General features: G+C 41.5%; 1 protein-coding gene across 1 annotated transcript in view; it reads left to right on the forward strand.

Annotated features, from left to right (window-relative positions):
- The window catches only part of PKHD1 (PKHD1 ciliary IPT domain containing fibrocystin/polyductin), a 365,190-nt gene that overhangs the window by 219,302 nt on the left and 123,038 nt on the right, over positions 1 to 22,850 (forward strand). Inside the window, exon 52 of the mRNA XM_072944834.1 lies at positions 18,822 to 18,959. Coding sequence (XP_072800935.1) covers positions 18,822 to 18,959 — 138 coding nt within the window. The remainder of the gene's footprint in view (positions 1 to 18,821; positions 18,960 to 22,850) is intronic.

Genomic DNA, 22,850 nt, shown 5'->3' on the forward strand with positions numbered 1-22,850 from the left:
CCAGGTGAGCCTGGGAACGGGGTATTGCTGACAGCACTGAGGTTTTATTCCCTCATTTGAAAACACATGAGAAATTTCTTATTTTATCCTTATGTCAATATTCCTCAGGATTTCTTCTGTATGTTTCATCACGCTCCCTTAGAAGGGGCATTCCTACGTCCAGTTCACTAGGATCCACGTGGGCCCAGAGGAGTTCACGGCCTACACGCTATCCAAGAGAGTAAAAGTGACTAAAACTCCTTCTCAAAGTGAGCATTGTGACCTAATAAAATTAAGACCTCTGCTGTAGAAAATATACAAAGGGTTCTGAAGGCATAACCCTTGAGGACCCGAACTGGAATGAAGTGAGTCTAATTAGGTAAACCACACTGTAAAGCTAAAACAACCATGTAGATATTACCTAACACTAATAGTAAGTTTATGCAGAATTTCTCAAATGGCTTCCTATGAAATTAGCTTTTTATAACCACCACATGTAAGAAAGGTAACACCATCAAATGAGTTTAGAAGTTTGGGACTAAACACAGAAAAATACTTTCTTTGCATCTGGTCTTTTCAAAACCCTTTATATGATAAGATGGATTGAGTAATTTCCAGAGGGGATGTGGTATGTGCTGTTTCTCAGAGCTGATTAAGCATGGAACCCTTTTATTCACAGAGCAGCTCGTGATGCCAGGGTTTTAGGGAAATGCTCTATGTCCAGAGTCCTCTCACACTTAACATAACACTTGCGACCACTCCATGAGGTTATGTATCCAGTTGTATTAGGCAAGATTAGGTCTTCTGTGAACAACAAAGACCTGAAAGATAGAAGTCTCTACTCTCTTATGTAAAAGAGAAGTCTGTTTCATGGCATCAGGGACTTGGATTCCATTTATCTTCTTGCTTTACTATGTGCTGTTCCCCTCCTCGAAGTTACTCTGTGACCCAAGATGTCTGCTGGAGCTCCAGCCATTGCAACCATGTTCTAGGCAGCAGGAAGTAGGAAGGACTCCTCCTCTAAGTCACATGTGACACTTCTGCTTACATATTTTTTGCCAAAATTTGTCTGAATGGCCATACCTGCCTGGAGAGGAGGCTGGGAAAGGTAGTCTTTTGGCTAGGTGACAATGTATCCAGCTGAAAATTGAAGCTCTTGTTACTAAGGGTTCCTTGTTACTAAGGAAGGAGAGAAAAAATACTGGGAGACAGCTACTGGTCTCTGCCACAATTCTCTCTCATTTTATAACTGAGGAAAATGGGCCCCAAAAGGGATGCCCAAGAAAGAGTTCAGAGGTCATGGAGACCGCACAGATTCAAATCTAGGCCAACAGATTCCTTGAGTCTCTCTAGTTCATTAATTATACTATCCCCACCTAAACATGGAGGGGTGGGAATCAAAATAGAGCCTTTAAAGGCTGGGATGTAATGGGTCACGGTGACAAACAGATACACCACTGTAAAGTACATTTTAAGAGAAAGGTGGGAGCATGTGTTTCTTAGAGGTACGTCCCCGTGTTTGGAAATTAATAGAACTTGATTAACAAAAACCTGTAAGTGGGATGTGAGTGCCTTTGGCTCCGGACGCATTATCAAGGCCAGGGTTCTGTTTGTCAGGCTGCTCTGTGCCTAACGGCTTGTCCTCGCCTGCCTACATTTGTCACATCAGTGATGCTCTGTCAGCCCTGGATTCTGTCTGAAGCCATCTGTTTGCCTCTCTTTATTTACATGATAACATCACCTGATGGCAATTTGGTGTCTGGATCAAGAACATTAGCTCTTACCTGGATCGAGCTGGGCTCTGTCTGGTTTAACGGCAGTGGGCTAAGCCCTCCGGCTGCGTCTCTCAGGTGGCAGTTGGGTGCGGAGGGTGTGCACAGGGGTAGCGAGCTTGCTCCCCGGGGCCGGGACTGGGCTGTGCTCACAGGTGCACGTGGCAGGCGTCACTCTGCTGTCTGCCAGCAAGTGACGGGTACCAGCGGGAACTCCGCATCTTGGTGTTCCTGGGGTCCACGGGATTTGTTAGATGAGTGAGGGAATGGTGAACTGGATGGAATGCTGAAGAATCCCAGCCCTGTCCTTCATTCCTACTCACGACATCCTGGCTGGATTTGCGGGGGAGCCTCGGGAGTGACTGTCGTGGGCCCAGCGAGGCCGGATGCGGGGGAGTGGTTGCCCTGTCTGGTTCTGAGTCAGAGCGCTGGCACTGAAACCAGGCCCCTTCCTCTCCCCTCAGCGCATCCTAGGGCGGGAGGTGGTGTAGGGAAGTGCTTTCTTCCCGAGAGGTCTAGGGAGAGGTGTGCAGTGCGGTTTCCTCCCACAGGTCCATGTATTTAGAATTCCGCTCCTCCGCACTGGGGCAGTTTTTTTTTTTTCACTAAAACCCCAAGGAATAGGGAAGTGAGCAGGATGCTATAAAGGCATGAGTCTTTTTTCTCCCTTTTTAAAAGTTGAAGTAGAATTTATTTACAATGTTTCAGGTGTACAGCAAAGTGATTCAGTTATACATATACTTATACATATATATTCTTTTTCAGATTCTTTTCCATTATAGGTTATTACAAGTTGTTGAGTATAGTTCCCTGTGCTATACAGTAGGACCTTGTTGTTTATCTATTTTGTATATAGTAGTTTGTATCTGCTAATCCCAAATGCCTAATTTATCCCTCCTTCCCTCTCGTTTGGTAACCATAAGCTTATGTTCTATGTCTGTGAATCTCTTTCTGGTCTGTAAATAAATTTATTTGTGTCATTTCTTTCTGATTCCACACATAAATGATGCCATATGATACTTGTCTTTCTTTGTCTGGCCTCATTTAGTATGGTCATCTCTAGGTCCACCCATGTTGCTGCAGATGGCATTATTTGATTCCTTTTTATGGCTGAGTAGTATTCCACTGTATAAATATACCAGAGCTTCTTTATCCAGTCATCTGTTGATGGACATTTAGGTTGTTTCCATGTCTTATAACTAGGATTTATGCTTAACAATGTTACCTCTGGCAAAGAAATACAGACATGTACTTCTGAATGTAGAGTGGCTCCCAGCTTGCTGACCCTTACATCCTCCTGAGGGCAACCAGAAAGTTAGCTCTTAGAAATAGAAATCTGTCTTTGAGATCCCAAGACTGTGGGGAGATGAGAGTGGAGGCTGGCCTGGATGCTCCACAGTTCCTCCTCCCTCCTCAGGTGACACATCCTGCCTCTAGCCCCCTGACCTCACGTGGGTTGCTTTCCTTGTACTATGAAGGGGATCAAGAACTCGGTTCATCATTTGTGTTATCCTTTTTTGGCAGGGAGGGAGGTAATTAGGTTTATTTTTTAAATGGAAGTACTGGGGACTGAACCCAGGACCTCATGCATGCTGAGCACACACTACCACTGAGCTCTACCCTCCCCCCCATTTGACTAAAAAGTTAAATTTAGCACAAGATTTGGCATGGAGCGTGTTTGCAGCAACATGGATGGACCTAGAGATGACCAGACTAAGTGAAGTAATTCAGACAGAGAAAGAAAAATATCATATAATACCACTTATATGTGGAATCTAAAATAAAGATTCCAATGAACTTATTTACAAAACAGAAACAGAGTCACAGACATAGAAAACAGACTTCCAGTTACCAAAGGGGAAGGGAGATAGGGATAAATTAGGAGTTTGGAATTAGCAGATGTAAACTACTGTATATAAAATAGATAAACAACAAGGTCCTACTGTATAGCACAGAGAACTATATTCAGTATCTTATAGTAAACTACAATGGAAAAGAATCTGAAAAAGAATATATATATATATAATATATATATATATATGCATAACTGAATCACTATGCTGTACACCGGAAACTAACACAACATTGTACATCAACTATACTGAAGAAAAAAAAAGGTCTGGCATGGTGTGAATACTCAGTAAATGCTGGAGCGAGTAAAGGGGAGGGAGATGCAGGCACTGCCCAGTGGCTTCCTGCTGGAGTGTTTCCAGGGATTTTGGAAGCTGAAGGGAGAGTTGCCAGTGTCACTCAGAGAATCTTGGCAAACAAGGGCTGGGTGGAGGGTGGTGAGTCCCTAAGAACCTTGGCAGCTGACTAGGAGGTGCTGATCTCCCTGGGGGGCCAGGGTGGTCTGCTATGGAACCTGGTCTGGGAATCTCTCAACACTAGCACTTATTTAAGTTCCTTGGGCCAGAAACTTCCACTGTGTGCGTGGCACTTCACACAGCTGGGAAGATGCTCTGTGGGAGGAAAAGCATGGGCTCATTCCTCTTCTTAATGGAGTTCTCTGAACTCGAGGGCTCCCAGCGGGTGCCTCTCATCTCCCTTCTCCCCTGGTGAGCCGGGGGCCTACGTTGGAGCTCCTTCTCTGCACAGCTTGCCCCCCACCTCCCCGCACCTTCCACCTGAGCCGATGACTTGTCCTCCCGGGGAGCAGCACCTGAGGAACTGCTGGGCCCGGGGTGGCTTCCAATCAGGAGCTGAGAGCTCTCTGGGGATTTACTGCCTCCCTGCCTGCAGGCCCCCCGTGGCTTAGCATCTCCGGGGTTGTCACACCTCCTGCCGTTTTTTAGCTGGCAAGCAGCTTGTGGATCTTCTGTTGGCTGTGAAAGCCTTTCAGTGGTTACCTTTTCTCATTTGCATAGTGCGGCTGCACCTGGTTTTGTTTGTTTGTTTTTTTTTTTTTTTGGTGAAATTATAAAAGGAAGAGGGTGAACGAGAAAACATTAGCGCCTGCTTGGAGCTCTGACATTGGCTACTGCAAAGGGGTTGTTGGGCAAATAGTTGAGATGTAAATCGTCATTGTGGTGAGGGCATCATTGTACCTGAGGGAATCCCAGTGGTACCATACATCCTTTTGGCTCCTACTGTATAGACTGGTGTGTATTTAATAGTATCTTATGAGTCTGAATGAATTAAAAAGCCTTTTCACACTTTAATTATCTTACTCGTCTCAAAGTTCAGAGAAAGCTTTTGGCAGGGCAAGTTGGCAGTTCGAGTGAAAAGGGAAGGGAACGGTTAAAGGGTTTTAAACTGCTAAGGAGGGCTTTTCCATTTTTCTGGGAAAGCAGCAGTTTGCATGGAAATCACAGCTTTTATACATTAAGTATGGTTATGAGTCCTCCCCAAAGCTGTGTGAGAAATGTGGACCTTTTTTCCCAAGGGAAAAGGAGAGCGAGGGCCAAAGGGGCGTGTGGCTTTGTGTCAAGAGTTTTTTCAGGTAACAAAGAGGAAAGAGAGACTGGTGGGTACTCAGAAAAGAGAGGACTTTTATTGATAAATAGTTTTGGCCATACCATGCTTAGTTCAAGCCCCACTCAGAGAGGAAAACTTTAACCACAAATTTTAGAAGACTCGACTATTTTACCGTCTTCTGTTTTCCCATCCTAAATCCCCCGCGTCCCATCCCAGGCAAACCCAAATCACATTGCGTAAGGAGGACCACGCCAGCATTTCAGTGCCAAGGGCTGGCCTTCCCTTTACAGGGTCCCAGATTACTTGAATAATAGTAGTCAGAGAGGCTGGGTTAAAATTAGAAGGCTGTAAAATATTTTTTTCGCGAGAGATGATGCAGGAATAGAAGATGATGCAGCTTTAATTTTTTGAGCCAAAAAAAAAAAAAGGAATACATTATGTCAGGATAAGCCTGTAGACAGATAGGACACATCAAAGAGATTTAGGTCCTTCATTTAGCAATAGTATCAGTAAGTACAGGACAGTGCTTATTACAGTAATTACAGTCAGGCTACTGGTAATCATACATTCATGTGTATAATGAGATAATAATACGACTTCAGGTTTTTTTATGTGCCAGACATTGTGTTCATATTATTTTATTTCACTGAAGATGCTGCCATGTTGGCACCACGTTTTGTATACACGAGGAAACCGAGATCGAGCACACAAATTCTTAACCTTTTGCGTGCATAAGCACGACTGGGGTGGTTGGTAAATACTAACCATTTGCACAGTGAGCGAAGACCGAGTCAGGCTGTGGATCCAGGTCTGCCTCGTCCCGGCTCCTGTGTCTGGGCTTTCCCACCTGTTACTCTGCCCCCGAATGAAGCAGCAATACTTTCCTTGTTTGCCTTTTACATCCAACGAGTATTACGTTTCCGTAGCTTTAAAAAACAAGTTTATATAAGACACAAAAGTCCTTCTTGCCCAAAATAATATAAAGATGTACAGAATAAAGTATCAAAGAACCCCTTAACCCTTTCTTCTTACCTTCCCTTGGATAACTTCTGTTCTCAGCTGGGGTCACGCTGCTCTTTTTAATATGTGTATGTATTTATGTGATGTGTCATTTTTCAGAATGTTAAGTGAGTACTAAGCATTTGAGATGAGCTCACTTTGGAATCCAAATAACCACCTATGAGTGTTAGTTTTTAGGATTATTGACTTGATTGTTAATTATTCAGTACCTCTCTTATCTCTCTTTCATGATTCTCAGCATGTTTTTGTGTTTACAATTCCTCGTTTGCCTGCCCACGAATCCTTGTTCCGTGAAGTTGTCTCCAGTTACCCTGGATGAGCAAAATTGCAAGGGGGAGAACTTTCTAGAGAGCAATATAATTTATGCGAGGTACTGGAGTTTGACTTTGACCAGCTGTTAATTTAGCAAGCAAGAACTGTGGTCAGAACAACTTAAAACATTGTACCAACTCCAATCTCCACGGCAGCATCAAGACTTCCCTGGATTCGCAGACACTCAGCAGAGTGAAGCAGTTTACAATTATCCAAATGTAAAAATGGCAAAGATGGGGATAAATGGGAAACCGGATTACAAAACAAAATGTAAACTAAGGAACATTGGAAACAGAAAGTCAAAAAAGGCAAGTCAAGCAAGAGGCGATCACAGCCAACTCTCTCAAAACACTGCTGACAGTGGAAGGAAATTGTAAGTCTTACAAGGACAAGGAAAGAATTCAAGAAAAGGATCTCCCCCTCTTTTTGGCATACACACACAACTACAATTTTGTCTATGGGAAATTAAAAAAATTTAGTCTCTATTTTAAATTTCAATTATAATTTAAATGTTTTAAAAATAATCAATGCATTACATTTTGAAAATTCAAAAAATGCAAAAAAAAATACTCACTGAAAAATTATGTCTTCACCTCTGTCTTCCGGCCACCTCATTTTATTTTCTGGAAACAACAACATTACTAGTTCCTTGGGTATCCTTCCTCAGATATTCTATGTGGCATACAGAATAGAAAAAAAATTACACATATTTTTCCTTAACCCCTTTCTTTATACAAATGACATAGTACAAACTGTGTTGTGCCCTGACTTAAAAGCTGTAATTTGAAGATTGTTCCATATAAATACATTAAGTGCTGCTTCATTTTTTTTAGCTTTATTGGGGGTATAATTCACATTCCGTACAATTCATCCATTTAAAGTATGCAACTCAATGGCTGTCAGTATATTTGCAGAGTGGTGCGATTATCGCTGCAATCAATTATAGAATATTTCCGTTACCCCTAAAGAAACCTGCACCCTTTAGCCATAACGCCCTAATCCTTCCATCCCTCCCAGCCCCAAGCAACCACGAATTTACTTTATGTCTCTATCGATTTGCCTATTCTAGAATTTCGTATAAATAAAATTATACAATGACTTCTTTCATTTTACATAATGTTTTCAAGGTTTTGTCTATGTTGTGATATGCAGCCAGTCTCTATTTCAGAATGGACAGACGGCTCAAAAGACTCCACGTGAAAATGCGTGCTTGGTTTTATATATGGATGTGTAGGTGACATGCATTCATAACAGCTTCATGTGCTTGTACAGCTGTCACTCATCCAGGTACCAGTTCTCATCAATTACTGTTAAAGGAATCCCATTCAGATGTTGTAAAGGAAATGCAGTTTCTTAGGGAGAAGCGAAGCCAAATGCCTGGATAGATAGATTTATTTCACACCAGGAGTTTTGTAATAGAGATCATTGCGGATTGGTCATTGGCAGGTGGAATCTAATGTTTACATTGTATAATTTAGAGGTGAGCTGAAAGTGTGTCCCAAGTTCACCATCTTTGCAAAGTATTTTAGTTCTCATACTTTGTACCAATCCCCAGTTTCCTCTTGAAAGGAGATACAGATTGCATGTGTTCCTACCCTCTTCCCTTCTGTTGTAACAGAGACAGTGTTTTACCTTGTCTCAAAGCTCAGTCTCACCTGGTATCCTTTGCATCCTATGCTGGTCTTGCTTTCCCAGTGCCTCAGTTGTCTCCTTTCCATGTCTGCAGCCTCCCCCTCCTGCAGGATGCTTTCCGACAGCATCCATATGCCTTTTTGTATGTCCATATGATTCCAAAATTACCTTGAGCCCTCAAGGGACTTCTGGATACTGATTCTTTTTTTTTTTTGATTGAAATATTTAATTTAATTTTAATTTAATTTAATTTCTGGTGTACAGCATAGTGATTCAGTTATGCATATATATTTGTATATATATATTTTTTTCAGATTCTTTTTCATTATAGGTTACTACAAGGCATTGAATATAGTTCCCTGTGCTGTACAGTAGGACCTTGTTTACCTGTTTTACATATAGTAGTGTATGTCTGCAAACCCTGAACTCCCAATTTATCCCTCCACCCCCTTCTTTCCCCACAGTAACCGTAAGTTTGTTTTCTATGTCTGAGTCTGTTTCTATTTTGTAAATAAGTTCATTTGTGTCATTTTTTTAAGATTCCACATGTAACAGTATAGATACTGATTCTCTCTCCTCATTCTGTCTTTTCTTCCTCCATGATGTCTGAGAACAGAAATTTGATAGCCATCAATCTATAAACAAGAAAATGTTTTTTTTCTTTTTCAGAGTATCAGGCCCATATGTCCAACTGTCCACTTGAAATCTCTATGGGGATGGCTATGGGTACCCTAAACTAAAACCCCACAGAGAGGCCTCTGTTCCATCCTCCCCTGACAAGTCTGCCCTTCCCAGCTGCCAGCTTGAGCTCCTCCCCGGCTTTCCCGATTCCGGCACCGGGCATGGTCTTCCATTTCCGACTGCACAGTTCTTGACACTTCAGCCGGTCTTGCAGATTCTAAGTATTTCTCACACCTGCCTGCTTGTGTTCCTCTGTCCTCTCACAATCAGTGTATCATTGGCTCTCCAGTGGAGCACTCGGGTGCCTCTTACATTTTCTCCCCCAGCATCTCTTGCCTTCATCAACTCCGTTACTCTCCACGGCAGCCAGTGTGATTCTTTAAAAATTCAAATTGGGTATGTAATTTCCCTGCTTAGAATTCTTTGCTGGCTTAATGTCACTCTCAGGATAATGTTTCCAGTGTGTCTCATAATCTTCAAAGTCCTGCCTGATGGGCTCTGGTGCCTGCCTGTCCAGCCCCACCTCTCACCACTGTCCTCCAACTTCTGCAGTCCGGGCATCCTTCCTGTTTCTCAGCGCTTTGAGTGTACGGAGCTTCTTCTTTTCATACAAACGACTTTCTCTGTCTAGAGCACTCCACCCCCATCACATGACGCACTTTTTCTTCTTACGAGTCAGCTCAGTTTATGCCTGTGTGGTTACTTGCGTGATTATTTTTAAATGTCTGCTTTGCCCACAAAATTTTAAGTTTCACAAGAGCAAAGCCTGTGTCTCTTTGGCTCACCAAATAGCGGAGTGGCAGGAGTAGTGGGAACACTCGAAAATATACGTATACGTTGGGTAGACACAGCAGGAGACAGCTCGTGCTTTTGCGCCTGGTAGGTGCAGGCACTGTAATCCTTTTATATGTGAGATTTCACCTAAGCCTTACTTCCATGAAGTATTACTTCTCTTATTTTGCACTCAGGGAATGGAAAATCAGAGAAGCTAAGCCATTTTCCCAAGGAATGGCTTATTTGGGATTCAAACTTAGATCTGTCTGAATTCTCATCTGGTGAGTGTTCCATTGCATCTGATTGCTTCTTGGGCAAAGGGTAATGGATGGATTAGCCAGTGTTGTATGTCCTACACTTAAAAGTTCTTTATTAGTCAAGTATCAGTGGATAGAGCCTGGAAAGAATGAGGGTGTAACTGAGACACGGCTGGGACTACAGAACTACTTATGTGTATGTGTGGAGTGTAGGTAGGTAGGTGGGGGCGTCATGGGGACTCCAGCCACTAGAGGGTTATGAGCCAGTGAAGGCATTGGGTCCTCAAGGATGGGTGTGCACTAGAGAAAGGAGAGACGTGGACACTGAATTCCTGTCTTTGAAATATTGCCTGGGTCTGGCCATGATTATTTTGGTGGTATCAATACTAACAAGGATTATGATCTCCTTCTTTCCACCAAAAACTCATCTGGTCAATCTTATACAAATATTCACGTTTCTCTGTGAAGTGGGAAGCCTTGTTTTCTTTATATTCATCTCTTTGGCATGTGTCAGTATCTGACAAAGCACTTGGTAATGCTTTCTAAGTGAATGAATGCGTGAACGAATACATTTATTGGTCAGTGATAATTCTTCCCTTTATGTACCATTCTTCTCTTGGGGATTTCTAGATACCTTGGTTTAAAAAGAAGAATTAACTCTAAGGATGGGATTTCAGTATCGTTGCCAAGCAATTTGAAGATATTCTAGGGTATTGGGACTTCTGGCAGAGATTGTAAAAGCTGGGTGGTATTGTTGAGGTACTTAGAACTGTGAAAAAAGAGTTCCAGGAAACTTCATGGTCTCTGAAATTTATCTGAATTCAAGGGGAAAGGAACTTATTTTGGAAACCCTGAGAATTAAATAAATATAATTTATTGGAATTTAAAAGAAACTCTTAAAGTCTTTGGAAATTTCTAAAATATGTAACAATGGGAAATATGAAAATGTTGAAAACAGTGAACACCTCTACAGAAGTAATTCTTATGTTTACATAGAATATAAACACTTTATGACTTTAGGAATGGGAAATACAGGCTAGTTTGCTCAGAAGTTATAAATTTTGATATGACATGTTAAAATGTGGAATAGAGATTATTTACTCAATGTTTATTAATACTGTATTCTAAGGTCTCTTTTAAGCATCGATTATGAATTTATGAAGTAATATATGTAATTTTTAGAACACAAGCATTTTATTTTTTTTTTAATTTTTTTTAAGCATTTTATTTTTAAGGAATTTAATAATGTTTTGGAGGGGCTTTCCCCCCTCCAAAATTGTCGTAAGAAACAGTTGAAAGCTTGAGAAAAAAAATAATCAATAACATTAAAGAAAATTAAAGAATCTCTGGCATCAAAGAGAGAGAAAAAGACAGAGTTTATTTTCAAAAAAGAGCTGATGGGGGAAGTAAACTAATTGAGTGTGTTGCTGCTACCTGGACCTCTGGCTGGACAGCCCCATTCAGGAGTGAGTCGCTTATTTCATAGATCTTCATGTTTTTTTCTTCAGAATTAAAGTGTGAAAATATATTTATGTACTAGAAGTTGGTTTCATTATTTTTCTTAAGGAAACAAATCAAAACAAAAACCCAATGTAGGAAAATAAATTTGGTGCCTTATTTGGCTTTGATACCAGCTGCAACGTGTGAAAACTGAGTAACTGGATCACCTGAAACTTACCAGTTTATGCCTTTTCACATATGAAAGTGTCTTTCACTCCAATAGGTAGGAATTTTTTTCTTTTCTTCTTTTTTTTTATTACAGTTTGACTGCACATACACATTATATTGCATGTAAACACATATATACAGTATACTGCACATTTTTTTAGTTTACATATATGTACTAATTATTGTTTCTAAGAACAGATTGGATCTTTAGCTTTTTAAACTTACATAGTTATTAAAGGAATAAAACCAAATACAAAATAAGAATCAACAGAATACGGTAATCCAATCATAAAGGGCAGTCAGATGTGCTCACACATATTCAAGAAATCAAAATAATAATTAGCTCATTTGTGGATTTAATCATGAGACTTCGGGTTAGTATAGTTTCATTAATGATTTAGTGAAGTGATAGAATTATGTGGATAGAGCCAAAGTGGAGTTTAACATCTGACCTCAAATCTATCAAATACATCCTCTTCACTTGTAGGTTTTCAGGGGATTGCAAGGTCTAGGCTAGGGTCTTGTTGTTATTGTCACTTGTTTGTTTGTTTTGGGACTTGAGTCACCAGGACAATCAGGGCACCATGGGCTCTGTTTCAAACGGCAGCGCCAGGGGACATGGAGGGGGGTGTAGAGATCTCTGAGATCCTGTTTTCATCTCCTCTGGGTGAAACCCAGGAGTGGGACTGCTGGATCACATGGTAGTTCTATTTTTAATTTTTTGAGGAACTTCCATACTGTTTTCCATAGTGGCTGCACCAGCTGACATTCCCCTCAACAGCATACCAGGGTCCTCTTTTCTCCAATTTTTTTTTTTTTTGATAAAAGCCATGCTAAGAGTTGTGAGACAACTTGCAGTTCTGATTTGCATTTCCCTGGCAATTACTGGTGTTGAGCACGTGGTCGTATACCTGTTGTCCACAATTTGTGTGTTTTCTTTGGAGAAATGTCAACTCAGTTTCTCTGCCCATTGTTTACTGAGTGGCTGCAGGAGAGGGAAGAGGGGAAAACAGGGAGACACTAGTCAGAGGGTACAAAGTTCAGTTATGCATGATGAATAAATCCTGGAGAACTACTGCACAGCAAAGTGCCTATAGTAAACAGTAGTATATTATATATTAAAAATGTGCTAACAGGGTAGATCTTAAGTGTTCTTATCCCAAAGTAATAATTAATTAGTTGATGAATTAATTGAAAGGGTGGGAGGAAACTTTTGGAGAGAATGGATAGGTTTATAGCCTAGATCGTAGTGATGTTACATCGGTGTATGCTTCTCTCTAAACTCATGAAGCTGTATACGTTAAATCTGCACAGCTTTTTGCAGGTCAATTATACATCAATATAGCTTATTTTATGTATTTATTAATTTAAAAAACATTTTTTAATTTTATTTTTTTTAAGGGAGATAATGAATTTTATCTATTTATTTCTTTTGGTGGAGGTACTGGGGATTGAACCCAGGACCTTGTGCATGCTAGGCATGCGCTCTACCACTAATCTATTCCCTCCCCTACCTACATCAATATATTTTAATATTAAAGTTGTTTTTTAAAAAGGCCAAGTTGACCACTCTGAATTCTCTGAAGTCTAATGGAGGGAACTGCAACATAATAGCATCGCAAGATTAAAACAAAACAGAACAAAGAAAACCTGGAATGAGAGACGGCATGGATTCTTTTCTATTTCTGTAAAGCCAGCAGCCCCTTCTGGTATTTTCCTTTCAGAATTTGGGATTTAGAGGATTGATCTGATACAGTTGGTAATGTTACTTAAAGACCTTCCTATTAAATAGATTCAAAATATTTTTGAAGAACAGATGGTAGAGACTAGAGGAAGAGACAAACACTGTATGTTAAACATTTTATTGATCAATTAAAATATCGTAATTTAAAATGTTGATTCTGCTGTGGGATTTAGGCATGTCGGTCTGTGACGGAGAAAGACACAGAGAGTGTATATGGGGAGCGGGATGGGAATTTATTGTCCAGAGTTTAAATTGGACTCTTCCCATGAGGTGAGAATGAAGAGGGCATGCCTGTCCCCCCCACCCCTCCACCCCCCGTCTTTTCCTCTCACCCCCTTCACCTCCTCCTCCCTCAAAACACACCAGGCAGGCAGATGGCTTTTCTTTAAGGGGTAAGGAAGCCGGCTTCAGTCTTGAATCGTGTGCCTCTGGGTACTTTGAAAACTGCCTCTTCTGCCTGTTTTTAAGACCAGTTTGGAAAAAAAAAAAAGATAAGCAGAGTAAAATAAAGAAACCACCTGCGTGGCTTTCATGAACAAGGCAGGCTATGATGTTAGCAGGTCTTTGAAAAGAATTTAGTTATAGAAAGAATGCATCGTTAGCATCCCCTCTTCTTTTGTTCTGCTTTTTCTGCAAGAGAATGAATTCTTGATAAACGAATACCAACATCCCTGTAAATTAGTCTATCTGACATCAACTTTCAATCTTGTTAACCTTTCATTCCTGTGAACTACTTGCATATGACAACTTCGATTCTACTATAAAAGGACTTTTTTGAGGATCCGTCAGCCATCCTCATAAATTACAATAGAATATTTGGAGAAATCGTTAGATTCACCAAAAGCTAAATAAGACTCCAAAGGAGGAAAAATACCACCAATCATTGTGTAAATATATATATCCAAGGACCTAAAGTGGTTATTTTATTGATTGATTGATTGAATTGAAATATAGTCAGTTACAATGTGTCAATTTCTTGTGTACAGCACAGTGTCCCAGTCATGCGCATACATGTGTATTTTCATTTAAGAAGAAACTTCTTTAGAAAAATCCATGTTTATATATAGTGGCTAACATTTGTAAATCTCAAATTCCCAAATTTATCCCTACCCACCTGCTTTCCCCGGGAGCCATATAAGATTGTTTACTAAGTGTGCGAGTCTGTTTTGTAGATGAATTCATAGTGTCTTTTTTTTTTTTTTTAGATTCTACATATGAGTGATATCATGTGGTATTTTTCTTTCTTTTTCTGGCTTACTTCTAAAGTAGTCATTTTAGAGCTAAAAATATTCTTCTTTTAAAAAGGAAGAGTGGGTCATTAAGTAATGATTGAAATCATATTAAAATGTACTTTTCCATTCATTCTCATATTTATGGGAAAGTATTGGAGCCAAGACTGAATGTAGAAACAAGCTTGTTAGTTGTGGAAGGTGCAGGAAATAGCAAACCTACAAATAGTCCTTGTGTGTCTGTTCTGTCCTTGCACGCTGTCACTCTCCCCTAGAAATCGGAGCCACGTGCAAAGTTGGGGTAGCCTGTGTTCCTGACAATAGCAGGGTGCGGTGGATACTGTCTTCGCCACCTACGTTATGGGCGTGAGACAGTGAATACTGTACAAGCAGCGGGGCTGCCTGTCCTAAATGGTGCTTGTTCATGTGACCTCATCGTTATTCTTAGGATCTGTGCCCCTCACCTTTGATCTCATTTCTACAGGGTTTAGACGAGTGTCAGACCCTTGGAATGCTGCACGATCGTGACCTTGGTTCCCTGACTTTGCTGGGGGGAAAAACTGAGTTTAAATCTAGTGTTGAAACTATACGGAATGGAATGCTTTGTAGCTATGATGGTCAGGTCTCTCCTGATTGAAAAGAAGCCCTAGTCCCCTGTCAGAGACATCTGCCTTTTGATTTGGTTCAGGCTTTCTGGTCTTAAGGGTAGCTGTGCATTTAGGGACAACTAAAACCCTCTTTGCTGTTGTTTCTGTTGTTGCATTTGATACATGGGGAAAGTCAGGTGATTCCTCCCTAGTGTTCATGTTTCAGATATTATTTATAAAGCTTTGTCCTACTCATTGTCAAAATACAGCCCTTTCAGGGCAGGGAAAAAATCCTCAAAATGTTGCTTTGGCAAAAACTACTAGAATAAAGATGGTGGGATGTTTAGTGTTTGATGGATGAACAAGTGGAAAGAGGGTGTAATTTGGAACCAAGAGGCACCATCCCATGGCTGGTCCTGAGCTCCTTTGGGGGGAAAGCAGTTTTTAATTACATCTGGTATTCATTAATTCTTTTTGGAGTCTCTTTCCAGATCTGTTCCCCCATCAGCCTCCCATCGAGCCACAGAAATTCCAGATGGTTCCCTCCATATGCCAGCGTTCATTCTCTCAAGTAGGATAGATCGGTCACCGAGAGTTGGATGCAGTAGCCTTGGCCAAGTCAAGGCAAGGTGGAAAGCACTGGGCCATAGTCAAATCAGAGGTGGTCCATCACTTATGTTTTTAAGTGGGTTAGGTAGCTGAGTGATTTTTCTGAACTGTCTTGAGTAATTTCATGGAAAGCACGCCACTTCTAGACACTGTGGCATATCGATCCTAACTTCCCATACTGGGAGCAGAGCGCAGTCCTCTAAAAGTTGTCGTTACAACTGAGGGTTGGTCAGTTTGGCCCCGATCTGCCCTGGGGACTACGTTAGGATGCATTCTCCTGCCGGCATCACTTGCAATGACAGCTGTAATGTCTGTTGCCATTGATACAGGAGAAATCCTTTATAAAAGTCTTTACAGGGCGTATGTTTATTTCATCTTCACAGAATTTGGTGAGAAGAGGCATGCTGATAGACTCTCCATCTTGAAGTAGTTGCGAATGAAGATGAGGTCAATCTCCATGTGATGAAAAAGTACTTTATCGTTTCAAGTCTGTTGCATTGTGTTTGTTTATCTGTCTTCATCTGATGCAGGGAAACATGTCTCTTCCTCATCTTTGAATTCTCAAAGATTTGGCACTTACTGGGGAAGGAAAGAGTCAGGAAAAAAAAAAAGATGAATAGATGGGGCCAAGACATTTCAAAGTGAAAGGTGGCACTGAAAAAAATAAAAGCAATGTTTCTATGCTTGTCTTCACTCTATACTTTGCCTCTGATGCCTGTTGGCTTTACATGCGGAGTGTGTGTGTGCACATGTGTGCATTTTGGTGGTGTCTCTGAGTGCCTGCCAAATGCAAGGTATTAGTCTATGTGCTGAGCAAATGAAAATACGAATGGCAGCTATGGTCTCTGTTCTCATGGATCCGATAACGGTTAGGCTAATTGTAACTTGTGGGGAATTTGTTGGTGTATTTGGAGTGAGTAAGGCAATTAAAGAAAAATTTCTTCCAAGGGGCTATGTGATAAATCCCAAAGGGGAAATTTTTAGTTCCATGTAATTGTCATATTTTAACAGAGAAATATGTTCAAAATATGTTCAAAAATATGTCATATTTTAACAGAGAAATATGTTCAAGTATCATGCTTGTGTGTGTGTGAGAGAGTACTCTGTGGATGAAAGAAAACATTTATTGAAGAAATTCAGCTGTTTCGTACAGTCAGGTTCAACTGCCAAACTTTGGTAGAAAGGGCCATAGATTGGAAAAGATGCAGGTCTTTTGTATAGAATTCTGGTATTTAAAGGTGCTTGCTTGAAATAATTTGCCTGGCTCTTGAAGTCATATTAGTTATGAACCTATAAAATGTATGTTAAACCTTCCACTCTTTTGTTTGAATGTGTTCAAAGTAGCAGGTGTGAACTTGAAATACACGTTTATTTTCATCTGTTTAGCCTGATTCTTCACTTTGTATCAGCCACTAATAAACTCTTGAATTTTAAGGTGGGTGAGAAAGTGAACTCAACAGATCTGGGCAACGTATATTTAACATCTTTGTCTTTGATGTCACAATAAGCACTGAGGATTTTTAAAGATGGACGGACCTGTTCTGCTAAGGAAGTAACAGCAGGAGAGAAAGACATCATTACACTGAGGATCAGCCCAGGGACAGTTCCTTGCTTACATACAATGATCATGTTTGTGATACAGTACTGTGTTTTATTGCTCTGTTATAAGAAGGCACAGGGAGCCACTAGAGAGTGAAGGAGATTGCCACACGGTGAGCAGTGGACCCAATGTGGGGGCTAGGAATGGCTGACTAGCAGAGCTAGGACTTGCATTGCTTCTGAGGGATGAGTGGGCGGTGCTGATGCCTTTGGACCATGACCACACCTTGAGAACCAGTGTTCTTCTGTTTAACTGAGAGACAAGGGAAGAGAGGAGAATTTAGGGACCAGGCCTGGAGATGTTCCACTGCACTTCTACCTACGTTTTACTGACTACAGCCTAGTCACATGGCTTCATTTAATTGCAAAGGAGCCTGGAAAAAAAAATAGTTAAACTATGAATCCAGGAGGAAAAGGGAAATGGTTGGTTTACAACCGTATAGTCTCTGCCACGGGCACGTGTGGTGGTCTCATTGCTAGGGTGGTAGCCAAGGACTGAAAAAGACAGCCCCTGAGAAGTTAATTTGGGGTGCAGGACCTTAAAAAACAACAGGGTGCATTGTTTCCTGGAATGAGACATGAGATTAGGTTTGAAATACTCTTTGAAAATCTTTGCATGTGTCAGTGATCATGGTGCTTGCCATTTAAGGAGAAAACATTTATTTGATATCTTTCATTTGTGTTGAATTACTGCTAAGCCTCAGCAAGTAACACTTAATACTTTGGCACATGTGGTGTACTTATTGTTGTAAAGGAGAATTTTTATTCACGTAATACTCTGCTGTTACTTTTAGAGAAGATCAATGATTCTTTCTCCTGATGTTGTGTGGAAAGTGCTTGTATGAAAAGGAAGATGAGGAGTAATGGTGTTTGGTTGTCCAGGGAGCCCTGCAAGTGTGCTGGGCTGATGAACAGCAGTGTTAATCCTGAAAATATCCAGCGTTTATTGATCGTGAACCAGACGCTTGACTTTTTGTGGTGGGGGTCAGGGAGCTGAGAATGGCTGACTAGTATGTTAAGCACTTCAGATCATTTGATTCATTTAACGCTCACCAAAGCCCTATGGACGACGCAGGTGTTCTTGTCATCACCCTCACTTCCCAGCTTAGACAGCTGAAGCACAGAGGGGGAAGGATGTTGGTCCACACGGCTGGTGAGTCACCTGGCTGGGATTCACATCCAGGGAGTCTGACTTCACATCCAAGGTCATAGGTATGGTTCCTTACCTCTCAGAAACGAGAGCCAAACTGGAGGGACAGGGACAAAGGGTACAGAGCTCACCTGTGCATTTGCTCTAAAGTCAGCTTGGGACAGGGTTGGGGGCATCGGCGATGCCTTTGGCCATGACCCTGGGTTTGTTAAGCAATGGCAGGATGGGTTAGTCATGCTTTCTCGTGTCCCCCGCCTCTTCATTAAAGCCCAGCGTGTGGTAAGCCACCTGCCCTCCGTCCTGAACTACCTGGAGAAGCCCAGCGTAAGTCACTGGAGGAGAGAACTTTTGTGTTGGTCACATGTCTGAGCCATTTCTTTCCCTTCTGCAGACAGGACTGTCCTTGTGGATACAGATCTTCCGTGGCTCAGAGGCCTGTATGTGACGGGGACTCTGGAATTCCCTGTGGACAGAAGCAACGTCCTGAGCGTGGCGTGCATGGTCATCGCAGGTGGGGAGCTGAGAGTCGGTGAGTGGAGGCCCCAGGAGGCCCTAAGCTATGTGAGAGAGGCCCTGGGAAAGGTGCTGTCGTCTGCAGGCTGCTTCAGGAAGTCTGGGGAGGGCGGAGCAAGGAGGGAGTTGACTGGTAAAGCTTCCCCTCCGCAGGCAAGCTTTGGATGCAGGCGGAGGTGATTTCTGCGGGTCACTCTCTCACATCTGCCCGCGGTCAGCAGGCCGCGGCTCTGGCCCCGGACTCCCCGTGCTGCTGCTCACTGCAGAGCTCTCCCTGCCTCCTCCAGGCCTCACATTAGGCCTCCCTTTGGTTCTTTGCGCAGAATTTACCTGTGGCTCACTCTTCCAGAAAGATGTCAGAGGGTGGATTTGTTATCCTTTGATGAACCAACTCAAAATACAATTTCAGTGGCCGTCTTAGGGCAGATCCTTCAGAGAACAGACCAGAGAGCTAAGCTTCTGTGTGAACGCTTTACAGGGGCGGGAAATCGCTGTGAAGTGACAGGGAGCCCGTTTGCTCGGCCCGGGAGAGGGCTTGTAGAACCTCCACATCCCTGGGAGATGGGAGGGAGCTGAGGAGAAGGCAAGCGGTTCGCCTGGGCTTCCCCAAACCCAGGAGCTCCTCTGCCTGGCTTTGTTTTGTTTTGTGTCTCCCCGGGTGGCTGGTGGAGGGGCCAGAGACTCAGTGGTGCTGGCAGATGAGGGTCCTCTGCGGGGAAGGGAGGCGTGTTGCAGAGACCGAGGACCAGGCGGGATGGAGTGGAGCTGGGGTGACGTGTTAACCAGGTCTGGGACATTGGCTTACTTAAATGAAAACACCGGTTGCCGTAGGAGGGCCGTGCACTTGGGACTGCTGTAGGTAGTCAGTACACAGTGATGGAAAGCCAGGTCCGTTGCCCTCAAAGGAACTACTTTTGAACTTAGTAAGGCATTCTACATTGCCCCCTGAAAGGAGCTTAAAAGAGGACTTTTCAGAAACAAAACTACTTTATCTCAAAGAAATCAGTCTCGGATGGTGAGGAAATATTTAGATATCGTAGTCTAGTAGCACACAAATGTTAGAATCTCTGGAAGGAGAGATTTCTAGGACTACCTCCCTGTCCAAAGTTTAAATCACTGCAAGAACTTCCTAAGAAATCAAACCTCTTCTTGAATACTTCCGGTGACAGAAAAATCAAACCCTTTTGAGACCATGTGTTCCCACTGTTACGAAGTCTATTAGAATCCTTTTCCTTCTTGTACCCAAAGTCTGTCGTCCTCTAATTTCTGTAGGTTCAGGGTCTTCTGTTTGATCCATTCAGGACAAGTGTCAAATTCTTCCCTTTGAAAGCCCTTCTTTCACATCTTCTTGAATCATCTCTCTTTCAGGTTATGAAGTTCCTATTATTTTAATCATAGATAAATCATGGCTATTATGATGATTATATAGTTATAGTCATATCATTTTAATCACAGTATGCATGTTTTAAAATAATTTTTATTTTTTGAGTCTATTGTACAACCTGAAAAACACAGAAAACTCCGTAGAAAGTCATACAGAAGAAATGAAATAATCATTTATATTCACATATGTACAGATAAATACAGATAACGTTTTTATAGTCCTAAGATCATTTTTCCCCTGTACATGCATGTGTACATGCACACACACACTTTAAAACATAGAGTATAGTTTGATAACCTTTTGAATCCTATACTAATAATGTGAGAATTTCCCCAATTTGTTCTATATCCAAGACACAATTTTAATAGCTTTAATATTCCACATCAATGTGAGTCGATATATACACATACATGTGTAATAATTTAGTTAACCATTTTTCTATTGTGGAACATCAAGATTATTTCAGATTTCTTTTTTTGTCCTTGTAACTTACTCTGCAACGACAATCTTAGCACTTAAATCATTATTTATTCTCTGATTATCTCCTTAGGGTAGACTTTTACAAGTGGAATGACTGGACCTAAGGATAAGCACATGCTTTAGGGTCCTTGAAGCGTATTGTCAGATTGCTTTCTGGAAAGATTTTACAAATTTGCGCCCTGCTCTTCATTTTTCGGCTTTATGAGTTCCCCTCACACTTCCTGAAATTATCACTAAACACACTTGAGCTTTGTTTAATTCCTCCGAAAGTGTGAAGCCCAAGGAAAAGAACTATTGCCCCAATTAAGAATGTGAGCATCAGACTCTGAGCAGAGTGGGTGAGTGTAGCACTAACAGCGGGGGCTGAGTCAGATGCCTGGGGTCCCATCCAGCCTGGTCACCTACTTGATGATTGGACTTAAGCAAGTCAGCCTCTGGACACCTGCATCCCTTCATCTGTACAGTACACAGCAAGGCTAGAACCTACTTGGGGGTGCTGGAACCATACACGTAGCAGCTCTTAAGTGCCTGGCGTAGGATAGGTGCTTAATAAATGCTAGTTTATCCGGCAGGCTGTCTGCAGGAAATACGTGGCATACTGAATCAGACAGTTTGAGGAGATTTTAATGAAGGAACCATTTACAAAAATCCAAATGGCCTGGGCAAACCCCAAGGCTAGACATGGGAGAGCATCCTTACCTCCCCTTGCCCTGAAGGAGAGAGAGACGGAAGTTGTTACTGGAATCAGAGGTTGTCTGGCAGCAGCATGAACGTTTGTGTGACTGGTTTGCACTTGGTACAGGAAGGACCTCTGGGAAGAAGCACCCTGGTCTCACTCTCTGTCCTCCCTCGTCTCCTGCTCACACTATCATTTGGCCACACCCAGCTGGAACTCTGAGTAAAGGAGGACTCAGTGATGCCCTGCATGCAGGGCAGCTGCATCCCGGGGGCAGTGAGCGGAGTACAGGAGGGCAGAGTTTGGAATGAAGTGTCAGTGGACCTCCCACAACAGATACAATCCTTCTGTTAAAAGCAAACTACTATATATAAAATAGATAAACAACCAGTTCATACTGTGTAGCACAGGGAACTATATTCAGTACCTTGTAGTAACCTATAATGAAAATAAAAAAGAAACTGAAAAAGAATATATGTATGCCTATGTCTGACTGAAACAAAATAATAATTTATAGGATTTTATAAAAAATTAAATAAGTTAATATTTATTAGTCATTTTTAAAAAGTGATTAAACAGTGAAAAATTATGTTGTACACCAGAAATCGACACAGCATTGTAAACTGACTAGACTTCAACTAAGAAAACAAAACAAAACAAAGCCTCTGAAATTAAAGACAAAATAACCCCCAAAAAAACAAAAGCCAAAGATTCAACTAACTTCTTTGTCCCGTCGTGTCATGATGTTGGTCCTGCCAACTATGTTGTCAACTCTAATTCTTACTCTATTGAGCTGTGCTGCCTCAAATACATGTCTCTACATCGTGCGCTTGTGTAAGGATTATTTTGTTCTCCCTTGGGCTTTAGGGAGATCTGAGTGTATTATTCTTCACTCATCTCTCTATTTTATTATTTCAACCCATCTTTCCACAGCGAGGAAATCCTTTTGGATTCTGATAATTTCTTCCTGGATTAATATCACTTGCTCATCTGTTGAATATTCTATAAAATCCTCATCCAGTTAACTGATAGGAATATGAAATAAAACTGAGCCTGGTTCCTGTTACTAGAAAACTTATTTCAATTTGACACCGCCTACTGCTAAGAGTGGTTTTTTTTTTTTTTGTAAGTGATTTTTAGGTTTCTGAGGTCACTCATTACTAGAATTAAAACTTGTTGCCTAAAAATCCATGCCTTTGAAGGGAAGGGGCATTGTGCCTCTTTACAGTTTTGATTTACACATTTCAAATCTTTTTTAAAAATTTGTCCAGCCCCAAGTATATTTTTATCTCTTACTAGACAATGGTACGTTCTTTTTCTCTCTGCTTGTCCATGTGTCCAGGCCTCAAGGTTGATTATCCAAAAGG

Source organism: Vicugna pacos, chromosome 20, assembly GCF_048564905.1.
Source record: "Vicugna pacos chromosome 20, VicPac4, whole genome shotgun sequence".
NCBI lineage: Eukaryota > Metazoa > Chordata > Mammalia > Artiodactyla > Camelidae > Vicugna > Vicugna pacos.